We start from the raw sequence: 17,859 nt of genomic DNA, 5'->3' as shown, positions 1-17,859 counted from the left end.
ATAGCATCTACGATAAAAAAGAAACGCATTGCAAAACTTCAAATGAAAATATTTGGAGAACAAAGTCTGCTGTATAGGTACGAGTGGAGAAATATTTTTGGAAGAACGAGTGCTTGCTTGGAGGAAGTGTATAATTTTTCTCATTAAACATACACAATGTATAGACGAAATTTTTTTTTTTTACCCGTTTAATATAAATATAAATTACTTTAAAGCAGTTTAAATTGGCGATGAAAAAACATGAGCTGCTGTTTTACATCGAAGGTGTGTGTATCATCATAATTGATCAATAGAATAGTGGTAGTAATAATAAGCAAAATGTAAATGATACAACAACAGATCACAAATGAATGGAATAAACGCGGTGGGCGGTATCCTCGTGTTTCATTGCTGTGGTGGAGATTGCAAGCTGCAACAAACAAGCCATGTAGCACGAGCTCAATGCTTTTTATTACTATCCAGCTCTACACCACGAAAATAGCAATACAACTATAATAATATTAATAATAATAATAATAATAATACCATTATAATAATAATAATAATAGTTATAAGAATATTGAAAATAATTTCTAATGATAGTTCGATGGCCTTTGGGCTATTGTGGTTGCAGATAGGAATGTCCGGATGGCTGACGGGGGAATACTCTTTGAGGTGTCAACCTGTAGACTACAGCGATCGGCCCCAAGTATTACGGGTAGGTATTGCTTGTAGTTAATTTATTAATAACTCATCTCGCAATTTCATCATGAAAATATGAGAGAGAGAGAACAAACGAGTGATGATAAATTATCGTTGTTACGCAATATTGAAAAATGTTCCTTACCACGTTTTTTCCCCGGTCAATACGTAGAATCATTTTTTTTTTTTTTTTCTACAATTGACGAAATAATTACCTTGTTCGTACGTAATGGTTCTTAATACCCTATTCGACACAACTTTGTCCAACAGTTGGTTCTTGTGGTTAATAAATACACGATAAAACTTTGCAGTACTCCGTATCAGTGTCTCATAAAATATTGAGCGAATAACAATATTTTCTATAGCTTTGTAATATACATAATATATATATATATGTGTATATATATATATATATATATATATATATATATATATATATATATATATATATATATATATATATATATATTCGTGACTAGAAAGCCTCGTGGATTTTTCCTCTTTCAAGCTTTTTTACATGTACGTTACGAACGTACACGCATGTGTGTACTTATATACCATCAATACAGTGTTTCACATTATAATATAATTTGCACATTATCACATTGTCCACTGGCAACACGTGAGTGTATATGAAAGATTCAGGGCATTACGAGCAACTAATATATACATCAAGAGTCGTACGATGAAATGTCTTTGAGCAGAAAATAAAATATTAAGGCGAACTATTGATTATCATCAAATTTGACGTTATGGTACAATGATTCGATCGGCTTCTATTATCCACTTGTACAAAATTTGATGAATTTCGAAAGTTGCAGTTTGACTTGGATATATACGAACGGCAATGTTGCCGATACTAGTATACATGGTAGACCTAAAGGCCAATTAATTAGGAACTCACATTCGTGTTATTTAGCTTGTGCTACTGCATGTTGACCTACTTCTAATTACATGAGACACGTTTGTAAGCGTATGATACATCATAGGTACAGGTTTGGGGTGAAAAGTCACTCGATCGTGCAGTGATATCTTTGTCAATGGACAGTACTCTCCTTTAGCACGTCTACGTCCGCGCGTTAAAATTTCGACCGAATGATGGATTCGAGTATCTTGATGTTTACTTCATACGTTTAATACCCAAATATGAAAAAAATTGCGTTGGGACATCGATTGCTGCGGTGATTAAGTAGTAGATCCGATCTATAGATGAATTGTGAATAAACTAGCGAAGAACAGGTTGAATCGAGAGAGATAAGGGGGGGGGGGAGAAGAAAAAAGAGTTCAACTTAAACGATATTGCATCGATCCAGATCACTATAGAGTTCCGATGTATACATATACTTGTATATATAGTACACGCCAAGCACGTGCGGGCGTTGCGCCAATCGATGACATAACATTTAAGATTCTTGTAAAAGTAGTAGTAGCAGCCGATTTTGGCGCGACCTAGTAGTACACATGTCATATACTTACCGGTGAATTCGCTACTGAAACCGCGTGTACGCGACTACAAGAGTTTCAAGCGGCTGTTCTGTCACGCACTTTTTTGAGCCGGTTATTTTTTAATTTTTTTTTATGAATATTCTAAAAGTTCGGCGCGCGTAGTTTAAATGTCTAGCGCGAGTAGTTTATTAAAGAGTCGAATTTTCGTTGAATGGTAAGAGGAAACGGTTTTAATATATCGTCTAAGTATGTCGCATGGCTACATGAATTTCCAAAAAAAAAAAAAAAAAAAAAAATTCTATTAACCATTTAGTTATAACTACAGTATTTTTTCAAAGATTTTTGTAGGATATCTAATACGGGATAAAATAGCATGAAATCTCAATAATTTAAACTAATTCATTAATTTAATTATTGAATACATATAGAGACCATATTCAAAGTTTACATGTATACCTGGATGATTTTAGCGAATTAACAAACGTCTCAAATTTATTTACCCACAAAATTTGTCAGTATCCCTGATACACCACAACATACACGCATATATTGACACATGTCGAAGGACAGTATCGCACCAATACATCGATTGCGTTTAACTGAATTAACAACATAAAACAGAAGCGCTGTAGAAATGACTTGTCAACCCAATGAATTATTTCTCACATCCGTGTTAATATAATTACTTACAGACGACTATTGAAAAAAGGTCACGGTAACTGATTTCGGTCTGTATTTTATAACTCTGTTACCAGATATTGCACGTACATTGATACGCGTGGCATATCAATAGAGCTGTATACATTACATGTGCTATTTTGAATTTAATGATTATGGGAAAAAATTATGAAAAAAAGATTTTTGTCTTTTTGATTAGCGTATCTTTATCAGGTACATGTACCAATGTATATTTATTGGGCAATTTATGCAATTTAAAAAAAAAAACAAAGTGTGAACTGCGGTTCTTCCTGTTTTGGTTTCTAATTGAAAAAAAAAAAAATTTATATCTGCTGTCAAAATTTTAATTTTTTTTTTTTTATGTTCATGCCATAAAACTGTTCGGTAAGGAAAAAACATAACTATAAGGAAATTACAGAATTAAAATAAATGAATGTATAAACTATTTGGCAAAGGTAAAAACTTGAAACAGAAAAAAAACAAGTCAGTCAAATCGTATGAGAACAATAAAAAAAAAAAAATAATAGTAATAAAAAAAATTCACGTGTACGACTTGTCAGACGAGCTGATTTACCATCGCTCATTGGCACTCAACTCAAATGCAAAACCAACAATTAACCGTATTCATAACGAAATTGCGAAAAACTTGTTTGTAAAAAAAAAAAATTTTTGTCACATGAATGCTGATATTGCACTTTTTTTTGTCACATAAATTTCATTCGTACTAAACGATTTTTTGTTCATCTCACGGACTGCAGATGGTTCGCGTGAGCTGGTGGTACTACTTCTCTAAATTCACGGAGTTCATGGATACGGTGAGCATATATTTATTTTTATTACATTGTACTTAATTTTTTTTCACTCGCTCGTATTTTCTGTTTCGGAGAATTCTTTACAACTCTTTTTTTTTCCATCATGAATAAATTTCAACCGAGTTTACGCTTAAAAAAAAGATGGATCATTCAAATCGTCAACAAACAACATTATTTTCCCTATAAAGCAGAAAAATAACGATGATGCAGTGCCATTGAAAAGCTATGTTGATCTTATAGCCTAGTATTTTTGGATCGATAAATAAAAAAAAGTTGTCTGGTGTTTTCAGATATTCTTCGTGCTGCGAAAAAAGAACGATCACGTGTCCACGCTTCACGTCATTCATCACGGCTGTATGCCGATGTCCGTCTGGTTCGGCGTCAAGTTCACACCCGGTAAGAAAAAAAAAAATCTTGAATCTCTCCTCCTCCGACAATTCTTCCTTCAACCACCAATTAAACGCCTCGTGCGAATTTTACTGCGAAAGTAAATAGCGTACGACGCTAGCATGAAAATAGTAATTTTTTTTCTATCCACCGTATGTATTTCCGTTGATTGAGTACAAAAAATATTTTTTTAACTGTTTCAAGTGCGAATAAAGATTCATTGATCGATCCATGTTTTTCGGCAAAATAACAAAACTTACCTTATTTCTATAAATATCCGTACATCGAATCGTAATGACATACCAATAGTCTCTGTTAAAAGCACTCCGATATTATCGCTACAAGCATACATTATACGATAACGAGTCTAATAGGTGCCAGTCGTGTAATTGATATGCTCGTGTTATTTTTGAGGCAAAACGTGGTGTGGAGCAATATTTAGAAAGTAGGCGATATCTTTAGATAATTGAACCAATTAGGCATTTAAAATTTCTATGTGCCTCAAAAAGAGTTTTCATAACTTGGTGTATCGCGTTTAAATACACGCGTTCGACACCCACAAAGATTCGAAAAAAAAATGATAAGCGCTATATCTCAAACTAGTGTTTATGAAGTAGTAATTTTTTTTCTCCGAGTTGTATATTGTAATGATCGTGTAGGCTTAATCTCGTCAATATATCGGGTATATTCTTCATGCTTGTAATTTGTACGTGAAAAGATTTTAAAAAATGAAATAAAAAGAAAAAAAAAAATTTTTATCAATAGGCGGCCACTCGACCTTCTTCGGGCTACTCAACACCTTCGTCCACGTGGTCATGTACACGTACTACCTGTTGTCTGCCTTTGGACCGAAAGTCCAGCCGTACCTCTGGTGGAAAAAGTACCTGACGGCCTTCCAGATGACCCAGTTCATCGCCATCATGATCCACGCGTTCCAGCTCCTCTTCATCGATTGCAATTACCCGAAGGCCTTCGTCTGGTGGATCGGCATGCACGCCGTCATGTTCTTCTTCCTCTTCAACGAGTTCTACCAGCAGAGCTACGCGCAAAAAACCAAGAGGGCGTCTGGTAAGCCTTTGTTTGCTAATTTTTTCAACCATTACCGTATTCATGCGGGACTGAAATTTTTCGACGAAAGTGCACGCGATGGAAGCTTTTCGTTTCATTACTTATTTCCTATCGCTAAATACTGATTGTCACGTGAATGTGGCTTCTTTGATTGTTGTGTGATTATTAGAACATATTAACATAACATACACGATGCCTAAGTTTTAAAAAAGTAAAAGTGTCATAAATTATCTTTTGATACATAATTGGTAGTAACATAACGGCCGAACAGATAAGATTTATTATCGGTTTGCTAAGACGAAAAAATAAGCGATGAAATGAAAACAAAAAATTTTTTTAGGAGTGTTGCATGCCTATTAAATAATCATAAGTGATAATGAAAATAGTTGAAGTAATGAAGGTCGCGTGAAGTGCGTGTAACATATATTAAGTAGCAACGTAAAAGTATTCTACAATAAGTTATGAAGCTGCCATTCATTAAATACCAAACTATTTATCAGCATTGTAATATAAGAATGAGTAAAGTTTAATTTAGAAATTCGTTCACGTGGTCGTTCGAACTCCGGCGCGAGCTGTAGCCTATACTCTGAAAAGATCCAGTTTTACGTAACCGAGCCGGTCGATTGGTATACGTAGTGTATGGTTTGCAAAATATCCTGCAGAACGGCATTAGTTGAAATTGAGCAAGAATAAGCCGAGCGCTCGAGCCGCGTCGACGTATCCCTTCACCCCGGGTGTTCCCATGGTGTAACCAATTTTGTCCTCTGTCCCGCAGCTTTGGCAGCCAAAGTGGCAGCGGAAAAGGCAGCCCTCGCGGCCAAGGCGGCGGCCGCGTCCAGCTGCAGCAACGGCGTCTTGGCCAACGGAAAGGTGGTGAACGGCAGCACCGAGGCAGTGCCGAACGGATGCGTGAAGCGGCGCGAGGCTGCCGACTACTACGTCAAGGGTGAGAGCATCGCCGCGTCCGAGCTCCACCTGAGGAAGGCTGCAGCCGTGGCGGCGGTTGCGGCGAGCGACTAATGAACGGACACTCCGTCATGAGCGAGACTCGGCGTTTGAAAGACCTGGAAAATTATATGATTATTATTATTATCATTATTATTATCACTATACGTGCAATCGAGAAGTTATATTTTTTAAAAACGGGAGGCATTGGGTGACGCAGTTGTGCTGGGTCACCGGTATCTCCGCAAGTCCGGCGAGGCGCGCTCTTCGTTTTTCTTTTTACCTCTTTTTTTTTTTTTTTTCTTTTCCTCGAAGGGAATACTGGGCCCTTTGGGTCGAAAGAGGGACGAGGAGGGTGCACGCGAGTGTCCTCTGCTGGCGAAACGGTGGGGTGGAGGGATGAAACGTTGATGCGCGCGTACACACATAATAAAAATCTATGGAGGACAGTGCAAAAAATAATAGGTAGTGCGAATGGGCCGAAGATCAGGTCTACATATATAGTTGTTTGTGCCGTGCCTTTTTTGTTGGAGGCTGGTCCGCCGATTTCCTCGAAGACTCGGGACGACCGGCAATGTTATTGATGCATCGATTGTTTTATAAATAGATTACTTTTGTTGTTGATCACAAGGATATACAATGGATCGTTGTTTGCACGGTTGAAATTTGAAGCTTTTTTTTTCTTTCTTTCTTTTTCGATCGACAGCGATTGCGTCAATATTTTCCCCTATGGTCGTAGGTTACGAAAAAAAAAAAAAAAAAGCTTTTTACAAACTTGTGATAAGTACGAAAGCACAAAGGAATCGGCGAAATTTTTAGAAAAAGATTTGTTGTTGACGAAAATCATGGTGTAAATATAACGAGGCGAGCATCTGTTTATTCTCGAAAGCTGTGTAAAAGTGAGCATTATCGTATAGCACCATTGTGTAAAATAATAGACTTTTTTCAATTTCAACGCACACTATGAATTTTTATTAACTGCATCAGCAGATTGAGGTGGTTGTAGTTAGCAAAAGGAATTTAGTAATTTTCGCATGAAAAAAGGCTCTCTTCTACATCTTCTTATTCGGACGAATAAACTCGATACTTACTGCAGTCAAACGTAGATTGTATAAATTTTTCTAAAAACAAATAATTACAGCATAAAAATCAAAAGTTTCAAAGTTTAAACGTAATTTTTTTTTTTCTTGTCTTTTTTCACATTTTTTTCAGTCATTATATTTATTCAAGAGCAATACAAAAAGTGCTAATCAATATATTATCTCTTTCATTCCACTAGTTTTAGCGAAGAAACTTTTGCATTTTTCTATACCACGAGACTTCCGCCGAGGACATGCGTTGCGATGTTCGTCGTTCATTAGAAATTAATGAATATTGTAAATAAGTGGAAGAAAGGGATGAAATAGCGATTTCGATTAATGCTTGTCCTGTGAAATATATACATATATATATATAAAATATGTACAAACATAAGTGGTTCTTTTTTATAGGTAAAGTTGTACTCGCGTTATAATAAGGGCTAGTACTGTTGTCCCTAACGCGATGCTCTTGTGAGATATAGTTAGAAAGTAAATGACAAAAAAATGGGGTAATCGTCGCTAATCCGTGATATTTTTATAATTATTGCGAATTTTCAATGCTAAAGAAAAGTTCCCTTCTCGAAAATTCAATCTTCTTCAAGCGCCTCTTTATTTGTCAGCGATATCAAATTAGTATATCGTTCGCGTAGTGGTGTCTACACGTCTCTACTCTGTTGCAAGCTCGGAATGTTTTCCTTTTAATTGATATTAAAAGTGATTTTTGATTCATCAAGTCACGGGTTATGTGCACAAGCGTTTTTTTACAAAAGAGAAAATATCCAACGAAGATTGTTCCTTCGTAAAGAAATACGCTTACGACACGTTATGTAAATCGAAGCACAAATTCAAACAATGTTCGGCTGTGAAACCAAGCATCGAATAAAGAAAATGAAATACGAAATGGCTCAAAACACAAAAAACATATCATCATGAAATTGTTCACTTTGTCGAGATTTCATTGCTTCGAAAAAAGAAAAAAAAAATCGATAAATTACTGAAAAATTATTGTCTAACAGCAGAAGATGCCACACCCTGCGTAAAAGCTTAAGTACTATCTACTAATTTATAATTTTCTGTATATAAGTTGAATAATGATATTTGTTGTTAAAAAAAAAAAAAAAAAAACGACTCGGCTCGACGTTTTTTTGAGCAGTAGGGCGGCAACGGCAATCATATACTCATGTGAAACATTACCTTCAAACGTTATTTTTTACCATATTATATTAATGTTTATAAACACTGTTCGTTCTTGGCTCTCAAATTTTTGTAAAGTCATCTAGTACTAAATTAAAATTAACCGTTGTTTTGCCCTATGTCGAATTAATATTTTGTACATAGATAGGTTAGTTTTGTACTACAAATATATAAAGTAAAATAATAAAAAAAAAATGAATTATTTAAAATATGTGCCTGAAAATGAAACAAACGAAGGATGTAAACAATTACCAATGTTTTCAAGTCTTTTTCCTCCGTTTACGGGGGATAAACGTTGATTCGCTGGAATAGGTGTGCTATTTGTAGGGGAAATTATATTATGAAACATTCGGAATATTTTTTTTGTATATTTTTGTCAACTGGTAAAATCAAAGATTATAATAAATGGGTACTTTAATTATTTTTATTTTTTTATAAATGTCTAAGTCGATACACTTTGCACAAAGATAAAATTTATAGGTGTAAACAATTTTCTTGCAATAAAAATTTTTGGAGGAAAAATGTAAAAATAATGAATTTTAATTATTTAATGTCATACCAGCTTTGACCAAGCAATAAAAGTAAAATTAAAAATAATAATTTGTAACAAATCAAGATTTTTAAAGGCGTGTTTGAACAAGTCTAATAAGTTAAGCATAAGAATAAATTTCATTAGTTACGAGTTGCTTTTAATGTAAGGCGTCCTAAACTTTTGATACCCAACCCTACACGTAAATACGTCGTAAAATAACGCGTGTCTCGAGATAACTGTAGTCCGCGATATTTTGATTCTCTCATTAAGTTTTAAGTTTACTGTGCGTTCTAATTAAATGTTAATCCTTAGAATATAAATGAGGAAAGAAACAGCGAAGGGACGAATACGATATATCCTTGTTCGTGTAACTCGTGCCGAAACAAAAATGATACGGTGGATAAGTAGACAATATCTGTCATCTATAGTATACACAAAGAGATTTTGTCATGTTTACGTGGCATTATAAATATTGTTTCAAGTGCTGCGTTAACAATTACAACCGCAAATACTTATAAATTTTAAATCAACTCCATCATCCTCTTATTTAAGTCGCCCCCGCTGCGGCGCTACGCAATATGCAACCCTGCACACACACTTGAATCATGCGTGGGCGTATCGTATATATTATACAAATATACCAACAGACAAAACTGACTATATACATTATATACCTACATAATCCTACAGTACGTCATCACGAGCGCGTCACGCCGTCACTGGTTCACCAGTCACACCACACGTCTTTACGCATTGTCAACGGGGTAGGGGGTACCCCTATATACTTATACTTGTAAAGTATATAGAAGTAGAGAAAAAAGAAATTCCAGAAGCAGAGAGCAAAGCCGAAGAGGAAGAGGAGAATCGAATCGTCGCATTGACACCAAGACGACGACCACAACAGAGGGTGTATAGAGTTCAGGGATCGAGAGATATATATTTTGGGAGTCGACGTCGACGTCGTCGTCCAGGGAAGGAGTCTGCTGTGTGTTGTTATTATTGTTGTTAGTGCTGCAAGTGTTTTACTCAAGGATTCGAGATGCTGGCCCTCATCAACCGGATCCTCGACTGGTTCAAGTCGCTCTTCTGGAAGGAGGAGATGGAACTGACTCTCGTCGGACTTCAGTACAGCGGCAAGACTACATTTGTCAACGTCATCGCGGTAATTATATCCAAAAAGTGTGTCTCATACACCTCACAGCTCGAGGAATCGCCTCGATTGACATTTGCCTCTTAGGGATGAAAATTAGCTTTTAGGTTATTCGTCAACTGCCCCTCCTCACCCTGGTCTACTTTGCTGTACTTACTTTTTTTTTTTTTTTCGCTATTCGAAATCATGCAGTTGTTGCTGACCCTTTAGAACTTTTGGATGTTTTATTGCATTACATATGCCTTTTAACGATAACTTCAAGGTTTCTTGGACTGATTATCTGTGAATCATCAAATAGCCTTTTTCTTTGTTCATTTAGATTAGTGAATGGAAGATGATGTTTGTTCTTGGAACAGCTGAATATCGTGTACAATTTATTACTGCTAAACAAAAATTTAATAATGTCAGCTCCTTATTTGCTCATATAAAACAATTGTATTAACTTTGCTAGTAGCTGTTTGTTTTTATGATTTGCCATACTTCTTTAGAATGCTTTTGATTAGCAAAAGTCGTAAATTCAAAATATTAAATATATATCTGAGAATCAATAATATTTTTATTCAAACTGCTTGCGTCGGTTATTTTAGTGCATCCGCTTCACACTTTTTATTTCATAAATCATTTTTATTCCAGAACAAATAAAGCAACTATCACATTATCAATAATCAACAAATATTTGAACAGATTTATTAGAATCTATAGTTTCTTAAAATGATTGTAAATTATTACAGTCTGGACAGTTTAGCGAAGACATGATTCCAACAGTTGGATTTAATATGCGTAAAATAACCAAAGGAAATGTAACGATCAAAGTTTGGGATATTGGTGGCCAACCAAGATTTAGATCAATGTGGGAGCGTTACTGCAGAGGTGTTAATGCAATTGTATATATGGTTGATGCAGCAGATCCAGAAAAGATTGAGGCAAGCCGTAATGAACTGCACAATCTGTTGGATAAACCTCAACTGGCTGGCATACCAGTTTTGGTCCTAGGAAATAAAAGGGATTTGCCTCATGCATATGATGAAAATGGTCTGATAGAAAGAATGTAAGTTCAGTCACCGTATTCTTACTACAAAAATGCTTACTACTTTGTAAGGATACTCATCCATGCATTTTTTTTGTAGGAACTTGTCGGCAATTCAAGATCGCGAGATCTGTTGTTATAGCATTTCTTGTAAAGAAAAGGACAATATTGATATAACGTTGCAGTGGCTCATAGCACATTCAAAAAGCGGCGTTCGCTAATAATAATCTTCGGTATCCATTATGTCTTAAAAACCGATTGTTTGCAAAGGACTAAGAATCTATAACAAAGTCGTTATTAATGATTTTTGACAGAAACAGGAGGACAGAAAAGAGATAAATACATTCTTATATGATTCCATTTAGGAATCAAGTCATTAAAGTAGACAATTCCTTACTCCTAAATGCTTCAGCCCAACAGGAATAAATTGGTGTGATTTTTAAAAAGAATGCAATTACAGAATAAATATAAAAACTTACTAATTCAGCTTACATATACTTTTAGTGCTACCTACGAGTAAAGGGCACATAAAACGTAGCACTGAGGTGATAATTTTTTGTTTATAAGTATATTTAAACTAGTGTATCACTAAAATTTTTTTTTAAAGACGAAAACAAAAGAATGTGACAAGAACTGAAGAATATAAAAACTTGTTAAATATACGACTGGAATTATATTTGCAAATACCAAAATGAACTTTTAACAAGGATTAGTGTTCTGATCATTCAATATTGTTTGTGAGAATGTCACAACCCTTTTTCTACCGATACTTCAAATTTAGCAACCACATTTTTTTGTAAATCTTTGTTCATGTAATATTTAAACACGATACTATGTAAGAGAACCTTTTTTATAATTAAGTTACTTTATATTTTGTAAGTTAGTACACTATTGTTGATTAAATTGATGCCAAATAATTCTTTTTATACATTGAAGTAACGGTACTAAAAGGCTTATGATATGTTTTCGGGATCCAGCAGAACTATATTTGATTAAAGCAGCTGGATGTCTTTACATAAATTAGGAAATCGCTGTAAAAAAAAAATTTTAATTTACGATATTAGGATCGGCAGTTATACAATCATGTTGTGTTTATATTTATAATGTATGAAACACATCAAAACCTGTGTAGCCCATTTTTCAAAATGGAGCAATGAAATATTATGCGGTTGTTTTTATTAAATGCATTTTTAATTTTTAATCACATGTTTATCAGTAATTATTATAAGTAAAGAATATCGATTTTAATTAAATTATTAAGGATTTTTGATACTGTTTTTATTTTATTTCTTCTAGCCCTATTAAAAACTTGTACCACGAAAATTCGTAGGTACACTGTATTTTTATATATAATGGTAATTTATTTGCATGATTTCTAAACTGCATTAATTTTTTTCTTTATTTTTAACTCAGTATAATAAAGAGAAATCAATCATATAAAAAATTGTGTTAAATATCTGTCAATTTAGTTTTATGATCGCTATCCTGATGCACTAATTGTCCGATCTATACATTACAAGAAACCAAGTTTATTAAGTGTATGTAGGTGGAATAAAAAAATTTTTTTTTGGATTGAAAGTCTTTATTTTACTCTTTGCTTGGTATAAGTTAATGTTTAATTAACTGTACCTACAAACGTTGTATGCTTACAATATTGTTCATGAATGATCTAATGTTCTTTTTTCATTCGCTTACAAATTGTTTGATAAATATGTCTAAGTAGTTGCTGTGCTTGTTTAAATGATGGGTGATATATCTGACTATACGTAGTGTTTTTTTTTTTTTGTATTAAAAAATGAAATACATAAATGATTGTTCTTTCAAAAATTACGTCAGTTAAAATATTGCATAGAAAAACTCGAAACGTTATTTTATCATACTTTTTGAGACAAATAGGCAGTAGTTATTTATTTTTCAACCAAGCATGAGTATTACAAAATTTTTCATTACATTGATGGCATTAAAAGTGCGTGTGATAAATTATTAAATTACTACATTCAAGATTGATTTACTAGATTTATATATTGAAAACGACTGTGAGAACTATTCGTGTTGCCAAAGCATTACATATATTTCCTTTATAAATAAAAACAGTCAAAGATTATTAGTGAACAGTGAAAATTATATTATTTTTCAAAGTTTACCATAAAGGGGAGTGGTAAAATTTTAGATCAAGATGACCAACAGTTGACTGATGATTTTCAATAACTTCATCTTGGGAACATGCGGAAGTAATAATACTACATGCATCTTCATTAGCTTCTTCGTGTTGATTTTTATCAATGCTATCCAATGATAGTACAGTCATTTTATCTATTGGATCGAATGCCTCCACGGGCTGAGTATCCAAAGAAACAGGTGGAATAGCTTCGACGGGTACACCTCCATTTACGCTAATGTCATCTATATTCTCGTGGATGCTTTCTTTTTCGTACTCCTCTTCTTTTTTAATGTTCAAACTATCAGGACGCTCTATGACTTCTCGGCGTCTTAAAATTGATCTACAAAAAATGTTTGAGAAGCCTTGAGTTTGGAGTGAAAAGCATTTGCTCTATCCATCACAATAATTCATAATGAATTTCATAGTTTTTTTACATATAAATTTCACTAAATGCTGTTTGACGTTGAACATTACACGTACAAATTATAAAATGCAATACAAGAAGTAACAGGTTTTATTAAATAAAACAATAAACATAAAGCGCAATACAATTTAATAGATCAACATTAAACATCTACATAAGGTGCGATTAAAAATATAAATAAATATATGTATATGTAAGTACAAAAGTAATCAAATATCATATAACTTAGTCAGTCAATAAACTATTGTCAAACTGCAATTACTCCTATCGAGATAAAATAAATATGTTTTCAATTATTATGTACATTTAGTTTTTGTATAAATATAAGTTTTCTCATTAGAACTTTTAAAACCAAAAGTCCTTTTAACTTAAAATATTTTGTTGTTAAAAAATTTTTTTTCTCAAACATCGTCAAAATGCTGAGTAATTAACATTAAAAAAAATTAGTACAATATATTAATTTTTAATATCATTTTAAAATAATACAAGAAAAATATAAAAACGTGTATAAATAAATAATACATTCGTTATTTCATAAATAGTATTTTTTTGTAAATCACAGTTTTGCAATATTTAACATTAATAAATTAAAAAGTCATTTTTATTTCGTATTCATCGCTAAGAATAAACATCTTTTACCCTTCTAAAGTGATATTTACGATATACTTTACTACTAAAGATACTTTTTCCTTGCCATTTATAATAACACATTCATTTGCTGTTAGATGAAGTGAATGAAATGCTTTCTACAATTTTTGTAATGATTAAGGTGCTTGATAAAATGTAACTTAAAAAAGCGGTTCACATTCTATTAAACCTAAAAAGAAAAATAAAAAGACATGAACAATCTACAATACATGCAAATGATAATAACAGACTAATTAATCAACTAATAGCATACACGCTTAAGACAGGATATTTTATACAACGTGGAGAACTTACAAAATAATCATAAAAACATTTATTTGAAAATTAAGAAGGTAATAATGACAAAACAAAAATACAATTTGCGTACAGTCCGATGCTTATAAGTTATAGAGTGCTTTAATTCATAGCGTGAAAATATTCATCACATTGTGAGAGATTTTTTTTAAACGTTGATAAAGCTGGTATATATTATATTTGAAATGTGTGTCGTTAAATGTACAATCATGTAACGTACCTGGGACTCTCTGCTGCTTGTTCAATTGTTGCAGAAGTGTTATGTATTATCTGTCAATAATTTATTAGCAATTAAACGAAGTAATAATACCCTTATTTACTAATTCACGTATGTATGCATTTTTTTTCCTAAATCGTACTGATTAAATATACTTTAAAATTTAATAGTAATATGTATCATCGGACACACAAGTGCCATATAATATTTTTCAACAGTTAGTGTAAAAAAATTCCAAAATCGAATTTTTGCTTATTACTGCAATACTTTACAAATGCCCGTGACTATTTTGCACCTAGTGCTAGTATTTGTATTTATGTTCAGGTTCGAGAAGTTGAACTTTGCACACCTATTATGAAAGTATATTTTTTCAGTTATAGAAATAACTTACATTAGCCATAGAGCAAGGTGGGCGTGATGCAGCATACCGTCCGTAAGCGCTACGTACAGGTGTTCCGGTTACACTGAGTCACATGTAAAAATATTTTGTTTTTCAGTGACTTTCATTTAAAGCTTAATCGTATAAAATAAGTGATACTTATTAATGGATGGTACATGTTAATATTAAAAAAATTAAGCAATGATAAATCATTTGACACAAGAAAATGAGTTATTAAAATTGCATGACTTATTAACTTGATTATTATTTTATACACATCATGCATCAAAAAGTATTAGTCTACCATCCAATTACTACAAGTAAAATATTACTTAATCAATGGCTACCTTATACTTTTTATGGAATGTACATCATTGTTATTATTATTTGACAACGCTTTGTTTTCACTCGGTTTTTGTATTTGTGAAAATGAACTTGAATATCTATTAGTTTGAGAATCCTGGATTTCTGAAAATTTTAAATATTGACGATAAACAGTTAGTTGCTTGTACTTTGTTGACGCAGTATAAAAAAAAGTTTTCGAAATGAAACCAACAACAAATAATCAATAATTGATTGTACACGTTAAAAAATGTTCAATGTATTTGCAAACAATAATGAATTTGACAAATTTTATTTGTAATCATATGAGTATTCAAATGCTCAAATTTCACGTTGTAAAATGTGCTAAATGTTGGGGGAATAACTATAATGTATCAGTGTTTTGATACATATTTAGTTTGAACGTTTATAAAAATTATATGAACAATGATCCATTAAGAAAGTGTTGTCGTGATTATTGCAAAGTATACATTGTTGTTATTCATTTGATAAAAGTTAAAACTTTTTTGAAAAACATGAGACATGTAACAGTGGTTAAGCACAGAATTAATGATTTTGTAAACGAGCAATTTACACATTACATTAAATAAATTTTCAGTAAGTCTTACCATCATCGAAAAATCCCTTAAATACAACAAATTTATTATTCTGGGGAATTATTTCTGTTAACCCATAATACTTTTTCAAAAATGCCAAGAACTTGTCCGAAGGGCGATCTATGGCCAACTTTATTGGTCTTAAATTTTCTTCCTAAAAAACCAATGGATGATAATTATTTTAACTGTCACCAATACATCTGTGACAACTTGCTTCACAACAAATAGACTCTATAATGGTATTTATAGAGATAATAAATAAAATGCACATGACGTAATATTTTGTATACTAACTGCAAGCATAAACTCATAGAGGCCCTTCCCCAACCCTTTGCGCTGCTGGGATTCGTGAATATAAAAATCTAGAATACATCGAGGCTTCACCTGGTAATGGTAACCATTTTCGTCAAACATAAACAAGGTTTTAGCACCAGTCTTCAAAAGACCAAGAATACTACCCAGGCCACTGCAATAAAAAAAAAAAAAAAATAAAAAAAAAAAAACTTTAAATGCGCCACATAGCACTTTGAAAATTGTGTTTGAAAATGTAAAAAATTTACTTGTTTCCCTGGTTGTCTACCATCAGATAAATAATATGATCTGTATCACGAAGTTTGATTGCACTAGTAATAACTCTATTCAGACCCTGAGCTTTGGCAGAAGCTTCGCCCATGTCATCTAAAATTCTTGTCAATAACCTTTGGCATTCGCTTAAAAGATAATTTTAAAATTACAAAGGTAAGCATAAGAAAAATTTTACGAAATAAAATTAGTTATATTATGTATTTGATTGCCTGATGTTTTTATCAGAAAGTAGATAGTATATAACGTTTGAAGGATTTCAACTTACTTATACTCACGTCGATCACCTCTAAATCCTTCAGGTATGAGAGTATGCGTAATCTTATTTATCCTTTTTGGTAAAAGATTGTTTATATTGAAACGGAAATCCATGGTTCTTGTGTGACAGATGCGGGTCAAGCCAAACTAGCCAAAGTCGTGTCACGAAATGCAATAAGTAACCAAGTGTTTCAAATTAACTAAAATCCATTAACTTGAAGGAAAAGGTGAGAACACAAAATTTTTAATTATTAATCCGTTTTAATGCGATTGAAATTTAGATCGAACGATACTTGATAAGGCTTTACAAAAAATTTTTGATAGTGTTACTAAAATTTGGAATAAAACGTGCGTGTGAAATTTGAAAGAATTGAAGGTGACAAAATGGGTGTATAAAAAAAAATAATGAATGTGAAAAGCAGGTTAGAAATGAGGATTCTAAGGAAAAAACGAAACACGCTGACGTTATTGATGAATAAAGACACACCTTGGCCTTAATAAAATCAGGTACCTAAATAAGCACTGTTAGACGTGTACACTCAATTCAATGTCGCCTTACAGAGTGTACAGCGCGTTCACGTAGTAAACGTCAAACTTAACATTTTAATTTTTTTTTTTTTTTTTTTTTTTACGCGTTCTGCTTTCTGCTTTCTGCCTTTTAATTGCCTTCTGCTACCCAACGCGTGAAGCACCGATCCACCGACTTTATATATAGCTGTTGTGCTCACGTTTGTGTGGTTTATTTTATTATTTGCTGCTACTCGCAGTACATAATTGTTAATTAAATGTACCTAGATGTTTCTATAGACGCTTACTCAGTCAACTATAACAATGTAGGTAGCTGCTTGTCATCAATAAACTCCTTCTTTGGCAGCCACAGCCCACCCCTACAGGCCTCATCAGCTGCTATACTAGAGCTCCTATAGTACACTATACTTAGATGTAGATAAGTTTTATCT

General features: G+C 32.9%; 3 protein-coding genes across 7 annotated transcripts in view; 2 read left to right on the top strand and 1 right to left on the bottom strand.

Annotated features, from left to right (window-relative positions):
* The window catches only part of LOC106640849 (very long chain fatty acid elongase AAEL008004), a 36,751-nt gene extending 27,934 nt beyond the window's left edge, over positions 1–8,817 (top strand). For 3 of the 4 annotated variants that reach the window (XM_014355010.3, XM_014355009.3, XM_089598516.1), the window contains exons 4-8: positions 614–697; positions 3,564–3,620; positions 3,908–4,013; positions 4,770–5,072; positions 5,848–8,817. In XM_014355010.3, coding sequence (XP_014210496.1) covers positions 614–697; positions 3,564–3,620; positions 3,908–4,013; positions 4,770–5,072; positions 5,848–6,092 — 795 coding nt within the window. In that variant the 3' untranslated portion in view covers positions 6,093–8,817. The remainder of the gene's footprint in view (positions 1–613; positions 698–3,563; positions 3,621–3,907; positions 4,014–4,769; positions 5,073–5,847) is intronic. The other variant, XM_089598517.1, reaches the window with a different exon arrangement.
* Positions 8,818–9,596: 779 nt separating this feature from the next.
* Arl8 (ADP-ribosylation factor-like protein 8) lies at positions 9,597–12,271 on the top strand. Its single transcript, XM_014355003.3, has 3 exons — positions 9,597–9,984; positions 10,704–11,020; positions 11,100–12,271. The coding sequence occupies exons 1-3, from the start codon at positions 9,862–9,864 to the stop codon at positions 11,218–11,220; spliced, it is 561 nt and encodes a 186-aa protein (XP_014210489.2). The 5' UTR covers positions 9,597–9,861; the 3' UTR covers positions 11,221–12,271.
* Positions 12,272–12,637: 366 nt separating this feature from the next.
* On the bottom strand, positions 12,638–17,720 carry LOC106640851 (alpha-tubulin N-acetyltransferase). Of its 2 annotated transcripts, none has more exons than XM_089598344.1 (9): positions 17,388–17,720; positions 16,911–17,114; positions 16,621–16,770; positions 16,355–16,526; positions 16,073–16,214; positions 15,470–15,590; positions 15,135–15,207; positions 14,747–14,796; positions 12,638–13,500 (listed from the first exon to the last, which is right to left on the bottom strand). In XM_089598344.1, exons 2-9 carry the CDS (start codon positions 17,012–17,014, stop codon positions 13,140–13,142), a joined length of 1,173 nt encoding a protein of 390 aa, XP_089454470.1. In that variant the 5' UTR covers positions 17,015–17,114; positions 17,388–17,720; the 3' UTR covers positions 12,638–13,139. The 2 variants fall into 2 exon arrangements, with proteins under 2 accessions (XP_089454470.1, XP_089454471.1); XM_089598345.1 differs by having other exon boundaries at positions 17,412–17,720.
* Between the last annotated feature and the right edge of the window lie 139 nt (positions 17,721–17,859).

Source organism: Copidosoma floridanum, unplaced genomic scaffold (assembly GCF_036245765.1).
Source record: "Copidosoma floridanum isolate Cflo_tuat_1 unplaced genomic scaffold, Cflo_Japanese_pri ptg000006l, whole genome shotgun sequence".
Lineage (NCBI taxonomy): Eukaryota > Metazoa > Arthropoda > Insecta > Hymenoptera > Encyrtidae > Copidosoma > Copidosoma floridanum.
The sequence above is the reverse complement of the archived record's forward strand: the minus strand, read 5'-3'. Positions and strand labels throughout refer to the sequence as shown.

Bases quoted from the DNA above. Each gene is read 5' to 3' on its own strand.
- Arl8 (XM_014355003.3), top strand. From the start codon at position 9,862: ATGCTGGCCCTCATCAACCGGATCCTCGACTGGTTCAAGTCGCTCTTC. The intron at 9,985-10,703 runs GTAATTATATCC...AAATTATTACAG, and splicing joins CATTTGTCAACGTCATCGCG to TCTGGACAGTTTAGCGAAGA. The intron at 11,021-11,099 runs GTAAGTTCAGTC...TTTTTTTTGTAG, and splicing joins AATGGTCTGATAGAAAGAAT to GAACTTGTCGGCAATTCAAG.
- LOC106640851 (XM_089598344.1), bottom strand. From the start codon at position 17,014: ATGGATTTCCGTTTCAATATAAACAATCTTTTACCAAAAAGGATAAAT. The intron at 14,797-15,134 runs GTAAGTTATTTC...AATTATTGACAG, and splicing joins CACCTTGCTCTATGGCTAAT to ATAATACATAACACTTCTGC. The intron at 13,501-14,746 runs GTACGTTACATG...CATTTTTTGTAG, and splicing joins CAAGCAGCAGAGAGTCCCAG to ATCAATTTTAAGACGCCGAG.